At 42.6% G+C, this 12,461-nt stretch overlaps 1 protein-coding gene across 1 annotated transcript in view; it reads right to left on the minus strand.

Moving 5' to 3' along the window:
- Window positions 1–1,257: 1,257 nt before the first annotated feature.
- The window catches only part of EXT1 (exostosin glycosyltransferase 1), a 277,127-nt gene continuing 265,923 nt past the window's right edge, over window positions 1,258–12,461 (minus strand). Inside the window, exons 8-11 of the mRNA XM_029923529.1 lie at window positions 11,758–11,847; window positions 6,602–6,762; window positions 4,180–4,351; window positions 1,258–1,823 (exon numbers count right to left, since the gene is read on the minus strand). Of these exons, the coding sequence (XP_029779389.1) occupies window positions 1,638–1,823; window positions 4,180–4,351; window positions 6,602–6,762; window positions 11,758–11,847 (609 nt within the window). The 3' untranslated portion in view covers window positions 1,258–1,637. The remainder of the gene's footprint in view (window positions 1,824–4,179; window positions 4,352–6,601; window positions 6,763–11,757; window positions 11,848–12,461) is intronic.

Raw genomic sequence — 12,461 nt, forward strand, 5'->3', positions numbered from 1 at the left:
TAGCCCACCTCTTTCCCTTCTGGATGTCTACAAAGCAAGAGGAGGTCAAGTCTCCCAGATTTATGGTTCCCATTGACCCAAGCCAGGCACTTGGGATGATTGGAACATAATTCTGTAATGGAATTTTCTTCTACGACAACACTAGAAATAAGTTTATGAGCTATATGAGAGTTCAGGGGGAAAGAACTAAAGTGTTTCTTGTTTATTCAGAATAAGAGGTGAACCTAATAATATTCTCCTCTATTCTCTCTTGCCTCTTCCAAGTAGAAGGAGGCATTTAATACCAGAAATCTCTCTTTTACAAGGGAGTAAAGGGACAACTATATTTTCTGTTTCATTGCAGTTACAATAATCAGAGACTGAAAGGAGCATTTGCACGGATAGAAGCGTTCTTTTTAACAAGAAGTCCTACACAGCTTCTCCACACATTAAAACATTAAAGTGGCAGGAAATGGTATTCACATTTGTTTCTGATTATTTTGTTTGCCAAGTTCTTGCTCGAAACAAGGTTTGACCAAAAAGTGGGATGAAGATCCCAGTGGTGAGGTGACGTATGCCCTCGGTTCCTTGTTAGCAATGCTCATGTTCAATGGCGTGAGTTTCTATATGATTACTTCTTTCTCAAGAGAAGCTTCTGAAACTCAAGGTTTTCACAAATATAAAGAGCTTGTCTTGTGGTTGCTGGTCTGCCATGGACACATTCATTGTTCCTTTGTCTCTAAACCAAAGCCTTCCCCCAGCTCTCAGAGGTCCTATGTCAGTGGTAAAGGTATAATCTAACCCACATCCCTAAAGAGCCTTGAGTCACCGTTGTGGGTCAATATTCCCATCTCACTAATATGCTGGTGGATTGTCTAGATGGTTCCTTGTGTGAACTGAACATTCTTAATTATACTAGTGTTTTCCTAGTACTAACTCCCCCCGCCCCGTGCAAAAGATGACCATACCTCTATATCTCACACAAAGTTTTCTGCTATAGCTGCCTACCTGGAGGTGATAATGCTTTCTTTCATGCAGCAACATATTAGAGTTCAAGTGGATCTGCAAATCCGAAGTGGAAACCATTTGCACTGGCAAAGTGGAATAATGAACTTGCCTTAAACTTAGGCTTGGTTATTTCTTGGCACTGGGTGGAGTGACTTCTTGTGTCTTCATGAAGTCTGAGCGTTTGTAACCGCAGCGAACCCTGCATGACCAAGGGCAATGCTGTTTGTGGGAAGAAGAGGGGCAGCTTCGAAATATTCACAACCAACACAATTTTGATTAAAGAAAGAACTCTGGTTTTTAATAGTTTTGATCATTAAAAAAGTTTAAACCTGCATAGCAATCATTTCAAAAATAATTATTTAATGTTCCATAATTAAACTGTACACAACCTAGTCTTGGGACATAGAAGCCAGTGAGGTGAGTTTGGAGCAGTCCTGTGCAGTCCCAGGAGCCAGGAGTCGAGTTTTCATTGGCCTTTTTTTTTCTTTTTTCCTTTTTTTTTTTTTTTTTTTTTTTGTCATTCTGTTCATCTAAGATTATTTGGATACTTGGCACAATCTGGCTCTGCTGCTGAGCGGATCTGCACTGGGAAGAGAGAGCAGCTTGACCCCGACCCTTCTCGCTTCCCCTCCCCCACTTGGCCGGATTCCTCAAAGTCGCTCAATGTCTCGGTATTTCTTCCTCAGAATGGAGACCTGGTCTTTAAAGAGGACAGGGTCGAGCCTCATCTGAGAGTGGATCAGCGGCATGTAGCCAAACCAGCTGGCAAACGTATTCATGCAGCTCTGTCGCTGGGCAAAGTGGTCGGGGTCAGCCCAGCGGGAAGCCCGAGAAGTCTGGGGAAAGGGAGAGAGACGAGGAAGACAATGAGACGAGTGCAAGGTGAGCTGGAAACACCGCAGCAATCAGATTCCAGGGCAAGCGGCAGAGCTTGGGGTCTGGACGGGCCACCAAACCTCCCATGAGCCTGGTGGAGATGACAGCACTAGTCCTGGGTTTCAACCTCTTTGGTTTCCCCAAGATGCGCAATTTTCCTTGATGTTCAAAAACACACGAACAGACAAAGCTCCATATTGACTAATTCCCTGGTCTGGGAACGATCTACCGGTTGAACTTCAACTACTGTGGTCAGTAAACAAAACTTTGTACATGCAATCAAATACTATGACTAATAATGTGTTTATGGTTTCTAGAACAGTTTTCTAAAACCTTCTGGTTTCCTTGGTTCATTCTGGATAAGTAGGAAAGATGGCTACTATCTCTTTAGCTCTCTGTGTTTCCCCTAAGTTCGGTTAAATATTTTTTGATCATGCTTATGACACCAATTTAAAAGAAAGCCTTAAATGGCTTAAGTGCTGAAATTTAAATAAGCGTAAGGTCTCTGAAACCATGTTTGTATGAAACAAAGAAAAAGAGAACTACCAGATTATGGTGGGGAAAAACACAAACACATTTATCAATAGGCAACTGTACAATGATGTATATGTACGCGTGTGTTCCATGTACTGTTAGAAAATATTTTCCTAGTACGGTACATTTGACTGTGAGAATCACTCAGAGTACTTAAAAACCCAAGTGTCAACGTGCTTCAAAGGAACCATGGAGGGTAAATACGAATGTCAAGTTACCTCTGAGCAGCCAAATAACAAACAAAACACTACTTGTAAAGTGTTTCCGTGAAGCTCATTTGAGCTTCGTAACAACAACCTGGTCAAGTTATCTACTCAGGTAATAACATTCCTCCCTGCAGAGATGAGGAAGCAGGTTTAGGGAAGTTACACTTACTTGTTCAAGAAGAAAGAGGCAGATCTTAAGTTCTATCCTCTATCATTTATAGTATGAGAGCTCTACTTAGTAAGTCAGAGAAAGTTTCTAATTAAGCTGACCAGTTGAGCCACTCAATACATCTTGAATTTGAATGGTTTGTCAGCCTTCATGATGAAAAATTCTTGCAAATCCTCTTGCTTGTTCTTTTAGTAGTTAGAGGAAAATACAATTTTCCACTAGACTCTTTGCTCATTAAGGACAGCGGCTCCATCACAACCAGAATCTAAAACAGTGCCTGATACTCTGTGCACGTTCATAAACACTGAAGTATGAAAAGTTTACTTCAAATCCTGCAGGCTGTTTGCTCTTACTAAATTTAGTGGATGAAAAATCACCAATTGTATTAACATGAGGCCTGGCTAAGTTTTCCTTTGCAAAAACTAGGTCTGTATATGATTTTCAGAAACGATTGTAACAGGTAGATGGGAAACCCCAAACAATTGAAAGGATAGAACCCTCAAAAGTACATCTGTCCAGGTTGACTGAAATCCTGTTGGATTCTCCATGATTCAACTTGGGTGGATCTAAATGGTCTAAAAGGTTTTGGCTTCTTATTGGTACTGGGCTCTGTCCAGGATGAATGAGAGTCGATGAACTATAGCATATCCAGATCATCCTGATACAGGGCCCAGAGATGTAAAATAAGGAGCAGTGGAATGAACAGAGCCAGGGATTCAACTCCTGGTTCCGTCTCTACTACTAGGTGACTTGCGGCACTATGTTTAAAGTCTCTGGATCCTAATCTCCTTACTTATGAAAAGAGAAAGTTGAATTCTATTTCCTTGCAAGTATCTTTAGTACTAAACTTACATGACTCAACAATATTTTACTTTCATACAAGTTTTCACACATGTCACCTCAAGCCCGTGAGGTAGATTTTAACCATTTCCATTTTAAGAATGAACCAACTAAGTTTCAGAAGGTAGCAGACTTGTGTATAACTTATAGGTAGTAGTTCTAGGTGAAAATCAAGGCTTATGCGTCTGTCACTATGATGCTCATCCAACTCAAGAGCACTTACCAGAAGGCTCTGTTGAAGACAGTATTATTAGCTATTCGTTACATAAAGCACTTACAATAAACTTACATAGATTCTTATATGTCTTTAATTCTGGAGAAGATACCCTTGACTTATGTCTTCCTATTCATACATGGGCCAACCACATACTCCCTTGGAGCTTTTAGGTGTGTGTGTGTGTGTGTGTGTGTGTGTGTGTGTGTGTGTGTGTGCATGCACTTGCCCAGGCACATGTATAAATACGCACATATATTTCTTCATTATGCTTCCTAGAAGAACAGTGAGTCCTTATTACCTCAGGCTGAACCACTAAAGAGCAAAGCAGGGGAGAAGAGTTCTGTTCTTACCTGCCCCATCATTGTCTCCTTATACTGCTTCTTCTGGGTGACTTTGATTGGAGGCAATTTTGTCACAGCAGACACCAGGAAATTCATGAGAATGTCCTCACAGTTGGCCAGTTGGTCCACCATGTTCTTCAGGCTGGCTGGCAGGTAATGGGTGTACAGGTAGTGATAATATCTGTAAAAACCAGACAGGTTTCATAAGTGACCATCATATAATGACAAGTGGTCTTCTTTGATAGGAAGCCTACACTTACTCTTTGAATCCCTAAACATATCATAGACAATGACGATAGCTATCATTTATATGGTACTTACTATATGCCACATAATGTTCTAAAGTGCTTTATAAGAAATGTCTCATGTAATTTCTCATAATGAACCTATGACATAGGTACTATCCTTCTCCATGCTTCACAGATAAGGAAATAACGTGCAGATACTGCTTGGCCAGCCTGACTTTTAAATATCAGGGTGGTTGGTTAGAAAGTACATATTCAGATGGTAAGAGAAGTTACTTACACATAATCTATATATCCTTAAAAACAGCTTTATAATTTTAATTATTGGCTTAATCAGCACTGTATTCAACCATCCTATGGCTCTGAGTCCAACAATATTCCATTTGTGTGGCCTATAAACCATATATCTTAACACTGTTAGATCAAAATTCTAATTAATCTAGTGGTCAATTATTATGGAGAACCCACAGTTAAGTTGAATTATTTCTCGCTCTACTATTTTTTTCTACTATTTTTTAAGAGGGATATAATAGCAAATATTTATAGGAAATATCATTTGAATGAATCAGATTCATTGAGGGGTAGTGACAGGAAGAAAGGGAACAAGAACTTTCAAGAGGTACAGTCTTAAGGGGCACCTGGGTGGCTCAGTTGGGTAAGCGTCCAATTCTTGATTTTGGCTCAGGTTATGATCTCACAGTTTGTGAGTTCAAGCCATATGTCAGACTCTGCGCTCACTCTCTCTCTTTCTGACACTCCCTTGCTTGCTCTCTTTCAAAATAAATAAACATTAAAAAAAAAAAGAGGTAAGGGCTTAAGATCAAGATACCTTGTGCACTTGTAACTCTGTCCCTGAGATGGCAAAACTCTCTATTCTTTACTAAAGACTAGGTTAAGATTAGTGTGTTCACCTTACTAAGGCTGAGGAATGGGGTTTTTATTAATGACTGAGTCAGTAACATGAACCATTTACACTCACTGATTTGGTAGTCTGACCCAAGTCCTTTGGCTTTAAAGTCCAACTATATTTAAACAACTCCCAAATGTGTATCTGTATCCCTGCCCTTTTCCCAGCATACCCTTTTAGATGTCTTAGCATGCACAAGACTGAACTCCTGTCTTTTTCCTAATAACCTAATTCATCTATAAGTGTTTCCCCATCTTTTACTGAGTCCTATCCCTCCAGTTCCTTAGGTCAAAAAAACTTAGTCATCAGACTGGAGCATCTTCAAAATATGCCCATAATCTGATCACTATTTACCACCTCTGGTGCTCACTTATAGGTCCCAGGCTCCATCATCTCTTGCCTGGATGCCAGTCACCTCCTAACAGGTCTCCCTGCTTCTACCCTGGCCCCTGTATCATCTATTCTCATCACAGCACCCAGAGTGGACGCCTAAAATATAAAAAAGGTGTCTCTGCTCAATTCAAACCCTTGCACTGGCTCCCATGACCTCTCTCCCCTGCTTTCCACTCACTCCACTCTTAGCCCATTCGTCTTCTTGGTATTCCTCGAACATTCTGGCTCAGGGCACTCACTTCTTTCAGCTGTTCCCTACACTAGAGCAGTCTTTCTACAAGTATCCTCTTGGATGATTATTTCTCAAGTCTCTGCTCCGATCTCACCTGTTCAATAAGGATCACTGGCCACCCTCGAACCTCCCTTCTACCTCCAGCACTCACGGTCCTTGACTTCACCTTTGTGCTATATAACTCATGCCCTTAACTTATTATAAAATTATTATGAATATTGTGTCCTCCCTTTGTTAGAAGAGAAAACCTACTTAGGCAGGAATTTCTTTCTTTCTTTCTTTTTCTTAAAAATTTTACTCAGTGGTAAATCCCAAGCACTCAGAATGGGGCCTGGGGGTGCACAATTAAATATTTACTTTTGTAGCTGTTATTAGAAATGTTCAGTCACTCAATGTACATGAGTGTGTCCTCCAACTTCAGACAAATTGAAGATGTTACTCTACTGTTATTTCTGGAAATGCAGTAAGCCAAGGAGTTTTATTGTTTCAAAGACACATGCTGACCACACTGATGGAACTTAAACAGCAATGCGAACTAATTTTTGTTAATGCTGTTAATAAGATCCGGCCCAAGTGCTGATTTATGCAACAGCCAGAAGCTAATCTATAAAGAGCTATGTAAAAATCCGTATGAGAGACGTCTGAATTCCTCACTTGTGGTAAATAGCAGCTCCTGTCAAAACCATGGAGTAGTCGTTTGTCCACTTGGACGTGTACCCCCACCGCTCCTTAGAGTTATCCCAGAAGTGGCTGCGCGCGGGGTACCCCACAATCCTCTCGGGGAAACTCTGCCACACTGTGAAGGCAAAATCCACCTGCAGGCAGAACACAAGCCAAACAAGCAATCAACAGCGTTAACAAACGTCAACAAAACATTACCTTCCCCCTGCTAATTCATAATGCGAAATCCCAGGTCTGTCACGAAACATTAATTCCGTGTATTCATCAGCAAATTAAACTGACTGCTTGACATTTTGCCCCATAATTATGCACATTTTAATGTTTTCTGTTGAAGAAACTTCAGATGAGTGCAGAAATGAAAGAAGAAAAGAAATTGCTGATAGGTCCTTTAGAATCCAGTTTGTTCAAGCAAAAATGCAAGTCAAAAAAACAGTTGCTTTTTCCCTCCTCCCTCTAGGGTGCACGTGACCATGGATTCATGCGAGGCACAAATGTGTCTGTTTTATAAACGGGAGATTTCCTGTATACATCCAGAGTATGAATATACAGCATGCATCATGACTAGCATACAGCAAAGCCAAAGTGACTAGAATAAAAGCATCCTCTTAAAAGCAAGAGAGAAGACCCTTAAAAACCACAAAAGTTCTACCAGAAATTCAGAGCAGATATCATAAATAAATGTAAGTCAGACCTCTCAGCTTTCAAGATTCTCAGTAAAAAGGAAATCTAGAAAAAGCAGCCACAGTGAAAAATCACTAAGAGTAAGTGGGGAAAAGCTCCAAGTGAAGCCACATGATTATTTTATTTTATTATTTTTTTGGCCACATGATTATTTTAAGGGAAATGCAGGTAAATGACTTTCCAGGGCTTATAATAACCTAAAGCAGATACTTTTAAACATGCTGGAAACTGACATTTATAACTAGCAAATAATCTGTTTTCAAATGTGTGAGCTAATTTCTGACTTTCTATGATTGTTTGATGAATGATAAATAAATAGAAAGTAAAAAATAAAAACAGTAACAGCAAGCGATCAGATAATGCTCATAATCATGTCGTGCTTTGGTTTGAGGTTCTTACACATTTTACATCATTTAATCCTCATAACCCTGTGAAGTGGGTAATTTTATAGTCTCCAATTTACAGAGAGGGAAGCTAAGGTATATGGAGGTTCATGTAATTTTCCTAAGCTAGTAAGAGGCAGAACCAAGATTTAAACCCAGCCATCTGGTTTCAGACTTGGTAGGTACTGTTACCATAGCCTTCTTTTTACCTCTGTTGCTATAGTACTGAGAACAATTTAACTCTTAGACAGGTTCCACATTCACCCCACGACCTTTCTCCAATCTCCTCCCAATAAGCCATGCAAATGGAAATTTCATTTATTCTACAAATTTTTCCAGTCGCCATGCAGGGATGGTGGCTGGGAACTGAGGCTGGTGTCAAGGCTAGCTCCCACCTCCCACAGGTTGAGAAGCGTAGCCAGTAACTGCTCCCAACAGCCAACAGCAAAAACAACCCAGTTCTAACAACTGATAAATACATAAACCAATGGTGGTATATCCACCCAATGGAATATTATTCAGCTATAAAAAGGAATGAAATGCATGAAATCTGTTTTACAGATGAACCTTGAAAACCGAGTGAAAGAAGCCACACACAAAAGGCCACATGTGGTATGACATGCCTAGAATAAGGGACTCCATAGAGACAAAACCAGATTCTTGGTTCCAAAAGCTACGGAGTGACTGATTAATGAATATGGGACCTTTTTTTGGGGGGTGATGAAGATGCTTTTGAGTAAGATAGAACTGATGACTGCCCAGCATTGTGAATGTAATAAATGCCACTCAATTATTCACTGTAAAATGGCTAATTTTATGGTTATGTTGTGAATTTTATCTCAACTAAAAGAACACAGCAAATAAGCCTAGATCAGTATTTCCCAAGCATTCACCACATGCATAACATCGTTCTCCTTTCTGCCACATTCCCATACCACACAATCACGTATTTAATATTTTTCTTTAAATTGCCTATGTTTTTGTCTTTTCTCATTAGCCTCATCCTATGTAAACATGTCAGTGAAATCCTAGGTTGGGCTGCTGGCTGTATTGTTTTCCAGCAAACGGTAAATACAACTGTTGAAATGAAATATGCTTGCCATGAACCATGCAAAACTACTGTGCACAAGCCATCCTCTGGGAAACACTGGCCTGGGTCTTCTGTGAGGGTCCTTTTATCTCTGAATTCTTTGGGGGCCATTAGTCATTATTGTTGTGAACAGCCATAAATGCAGATTTTCCTGAAAATCTAGTTTCCCTAACTCAAGATAAGAAAGACTTTAAGAATATAACTTGTTCCCCCAGATGCAAACATCCAGAAAAAAAAAAAAGCCAAGCGTTGGAAAATACATTAAGAAAGCTTGTCGGGGCACAGGGCATCTCGGACCCGCAGCAGGGGAGCGGACAGTAGCTGCCAGCAGATTGAAATCGGGTTGTGATAACCGGCACACCATCACCGGTGCGCCATACTAACGGTGCCAACTGACGGGCCCGTATATCATGCAGCCCGGCGTCAAAGAATCAGCCTGGCTGTCGGCGCTCGTTGGGGTTTTCCATTATTCTGTGAAAAGGAAACACACGCACTGGCAACTACTAGAGAACCCGTTGGGGTTTTTTTCATCACATGAATTTCTCACTATCTCAAAGCCGTTTCAAGTCATTTCAAAGGAACTCAAAAGTAAATTCAGATAAAACTATGATTCTTGTGATAGTTCTGCTTTCCGAAGATCATTAACACATCAAAGGAGGCAAAGGTCAGCCTTTTCTCTTAAAAACCAACATCTGTTTCCTTTTGAGAATTTGCAGCAACCCAGATAAATGTAAATAACTGTAAACCAACTACATCTAGTACCCTTTACAGAATGCTGTTTAAAAACCTATCCTTAATGCTACAGAGAGGCATTTAAGCAAGCGGAGAATCCTGAGAGAGGGAATAAAATGAACCAATATCCACTCACTTAAAAAGTGCGAAAAAAGAAGTCCTTGTCCTTGGCTGTTTAGGTGACACAAGCACTTCGCGATCAGCAAAAGTAAACCAGACCGCAGGCCTCTTACACTAGCACCATTTCCCATCCACGCTGACTTCTCAGGACACGTGTCCCTCCCAGCATGCACTGAGTGGCTGAAATTGCTAGACTTTGAGAAGAAGTTCACCAGCCCATGGAAATGTCACAGAAGCTGAAAGATATCTGACCGTGGGACAGGAAAAAACATCTGTAGAGCGGGACGTATTGCCTTCTGCCCAGGGGAAGATGTAAAGTGCACATCCATCAGTACTTGAGTCCATGGGATGCTGATTTAAATATACACCGCAGCTGTCTGGACCCCACGTTCTACCAGGGCTGCTTCTTCCTGCGTTTGCTCTCCAAGGTCCCCACTCTTCTGGCCATGCTCTGTGGCCGGGCAGGACGGAGCCCTACGGATGGCACGACCTGGTCTCCCTTGCAGGCTGTTGGCCAGTCGACTGGACTGGATTGGGTTGTCTCCCTTCTTCAGCCCTGGGGGTGGGGGCTGCTTCCGGTTCCTGCCGCTCTCCAGGTACCTTCGGGCCTTCAAGCCCGTCCACCTAAGTCATCCTAAATCCCTCCAGTGGAAACACCTGACTTGAATTCTGTTGGCTGCCACCACTGTGATGGCTAGAGGCAGGAGCCGTGCCATCAAGGTAGGTGGCATTGAAGACCAGAACAAAGAGATCCCTCAATAAATATCTGTTGAATGAATGTGCTCCCAGGATGCCAGCCTCCCTTGCAGGAAGCAGCAGAAACAGGAAAGCTGGAGTGTCCCACACCCTGTACTCCACGGCCGTCATTCCCTTTAAACATTAAGCAGAACTTGCCACCCACCCCCCCCAAAACACTTTCCCCTGCAGACTTGCACGTGATGCAACTGGCTGTGTGCTCAGGCTTTAAGCACCTCAGCATGCTTCCCTCCAATCATTCATTGGCTGAGTATTCTTAGAGCCTGGACTACAGAAAAAGCATTTCTACCAAGGTGAGCAAGGCCCAGGGCATTCTGTGCTGGGGGTTATTTAGGCTGCTCTTGCGCATAATGTCTGTTCAACTCCACTTCATGGAAATTGGAAGCATCCACCGAATTTCAAGAAACAGGCCGTGGGACTGTTGGCCTAGGTTGACACCAAGCGCTGGCTGCGTAGGCAGCAGGCCATTAGAACCGGTCCAGCATCCAGGAAAGTGCCTGCTGGTAAGTGCCGATGTTTAAATTGAAAAGAAAGTGATTATGAATAAGAGGGGGACAAAAAGGAAAGGTATAAGTAGCTCAGTCTCTGTGCTCTTTAGCAGCTCCCATTAATAATGCATTTCCGATGTACGACGTTTTTATAGAACTGTCTTTGGTCCCCTCGATGGTTTAAAGTAAGGTTTCTGAGATCAATACTCATTCGAGTTGTAAAAATTGGTTTTCTATCATATCCATCTCTCCTCCTTTCTCTCTCTCCTCCTCACACGGCCTTTGTGCAATCTTATTTTTGGCACAAATACCTGAACATCTGAAATAGCAAGGATCTCCGTCTCCGTCTTAAAAGTGAAATCGTTTGCTCTTGTGTGGGTGAAGGAAAATGAGCACTTGAATCTGAGACAGAAGGGCTGCCTTCAGAACCCAGAATAGCTTTCCCTAACAAAGGCGAGATACCCGCGGGCAGGCGCACACACACACAGGCATTAGGATAATTGGGGAAGGACGGGCTGTTTGCTCTGGGCTGTGTGGTCCCAAGATGATGCTGGCCAGGTGCCCCCACCCCCTTTGGCCCTGCACACCTGCCCACAGCTGTGCTATTTAAAAACAAAAGGAGGGCAGGCAGGAGGGGAGAGGTGAGGTCTGGCCATGCAAATGAGGAGCCAATTAGCAGAGAAAACAAAGGGGGAAAAATGCCCTCATCAGGGTTCCAGGTGGTGGCAAGGTGCTAACAGGAACCTGGTTGATAAAAACCCACCAACTGTGCAGGAAGTTTTAAAAAAGGTTTTCAAGTTAGCCAAGGCCAGGGCAAAAGAAACGCTGGCCCCTTGGGCTTTGGGGTACCTGTCTGAAGAGCCCGCACCTGCTCCTTACCTCTGTGGTGGAGAGCACAGTGTCCTCATCAAGGCTGAGCACTGCATCTGTGACGATGTTGTCGTAGGGCAGGAAACGACTGCTCATAACCTGGGGGGTGGGGAGGAAGCAGGCAGGGGGAAAGGAATTGAGGAAAAGAGAGGTACATTTAGAGATCTGTTTTCAGGCAAATTCCTCCATCCTCACCTTCACAAAGAATGTTCTACCACCACATCATCTTCAACATTGAACATTTCCATTTCCCATCAGGGGAGCATCCCCTAGTTACTGGGCACCTACTGTGTACAGACACCTTGCTAGTGAAAGGGAGTGCAAGGGTAACTAAGACATTTTCTCTTGTCTTAGGAAAGTTCACAGTCCGCAGACATCAAGATGCAGATGACCAGTGCCAGGCTGATATGGACCATGCCGGGAGCGCACAGGACGCAGCAGCCAGCCACTTGGAAGAGCAGATGAAAACCTTAGACAAGACGGGACATTGAAGTAGGACTTGATGGACAGGAATTCACTGGGTATAATGAGAAGTGAGGCAGAAACAGCGCTCGGCAGACGTGAAGGCACAGAGGAAAGCACCAGCACCCCGAGGCCTGGAAAGAGTGGATGGATGGAGCCACGGTTCCAAGTGGGGGGCACACACCACCAGAAGGCCACGTCATTTCCAGAGGTGTAGGGACACATATTTGAAAATTCTACTCTTCGCTGAT

The sequence above is a fragment of the Suricata suricatta genome, chromosome 15 (genome assembly GCF_006229205.1).
Source record: "Suricata suricatta isolate VVHF042 chromosome 15, meerkat_22Aug2017_6uvM2_HiC, whole genome shotgun sequence".
NCBI classification, from domain to species: Eukaryota; Metazoa; Chordata; class Mammalia; order Carnivora; family Herpestidae; genus Suricata; species Suricata suricatta.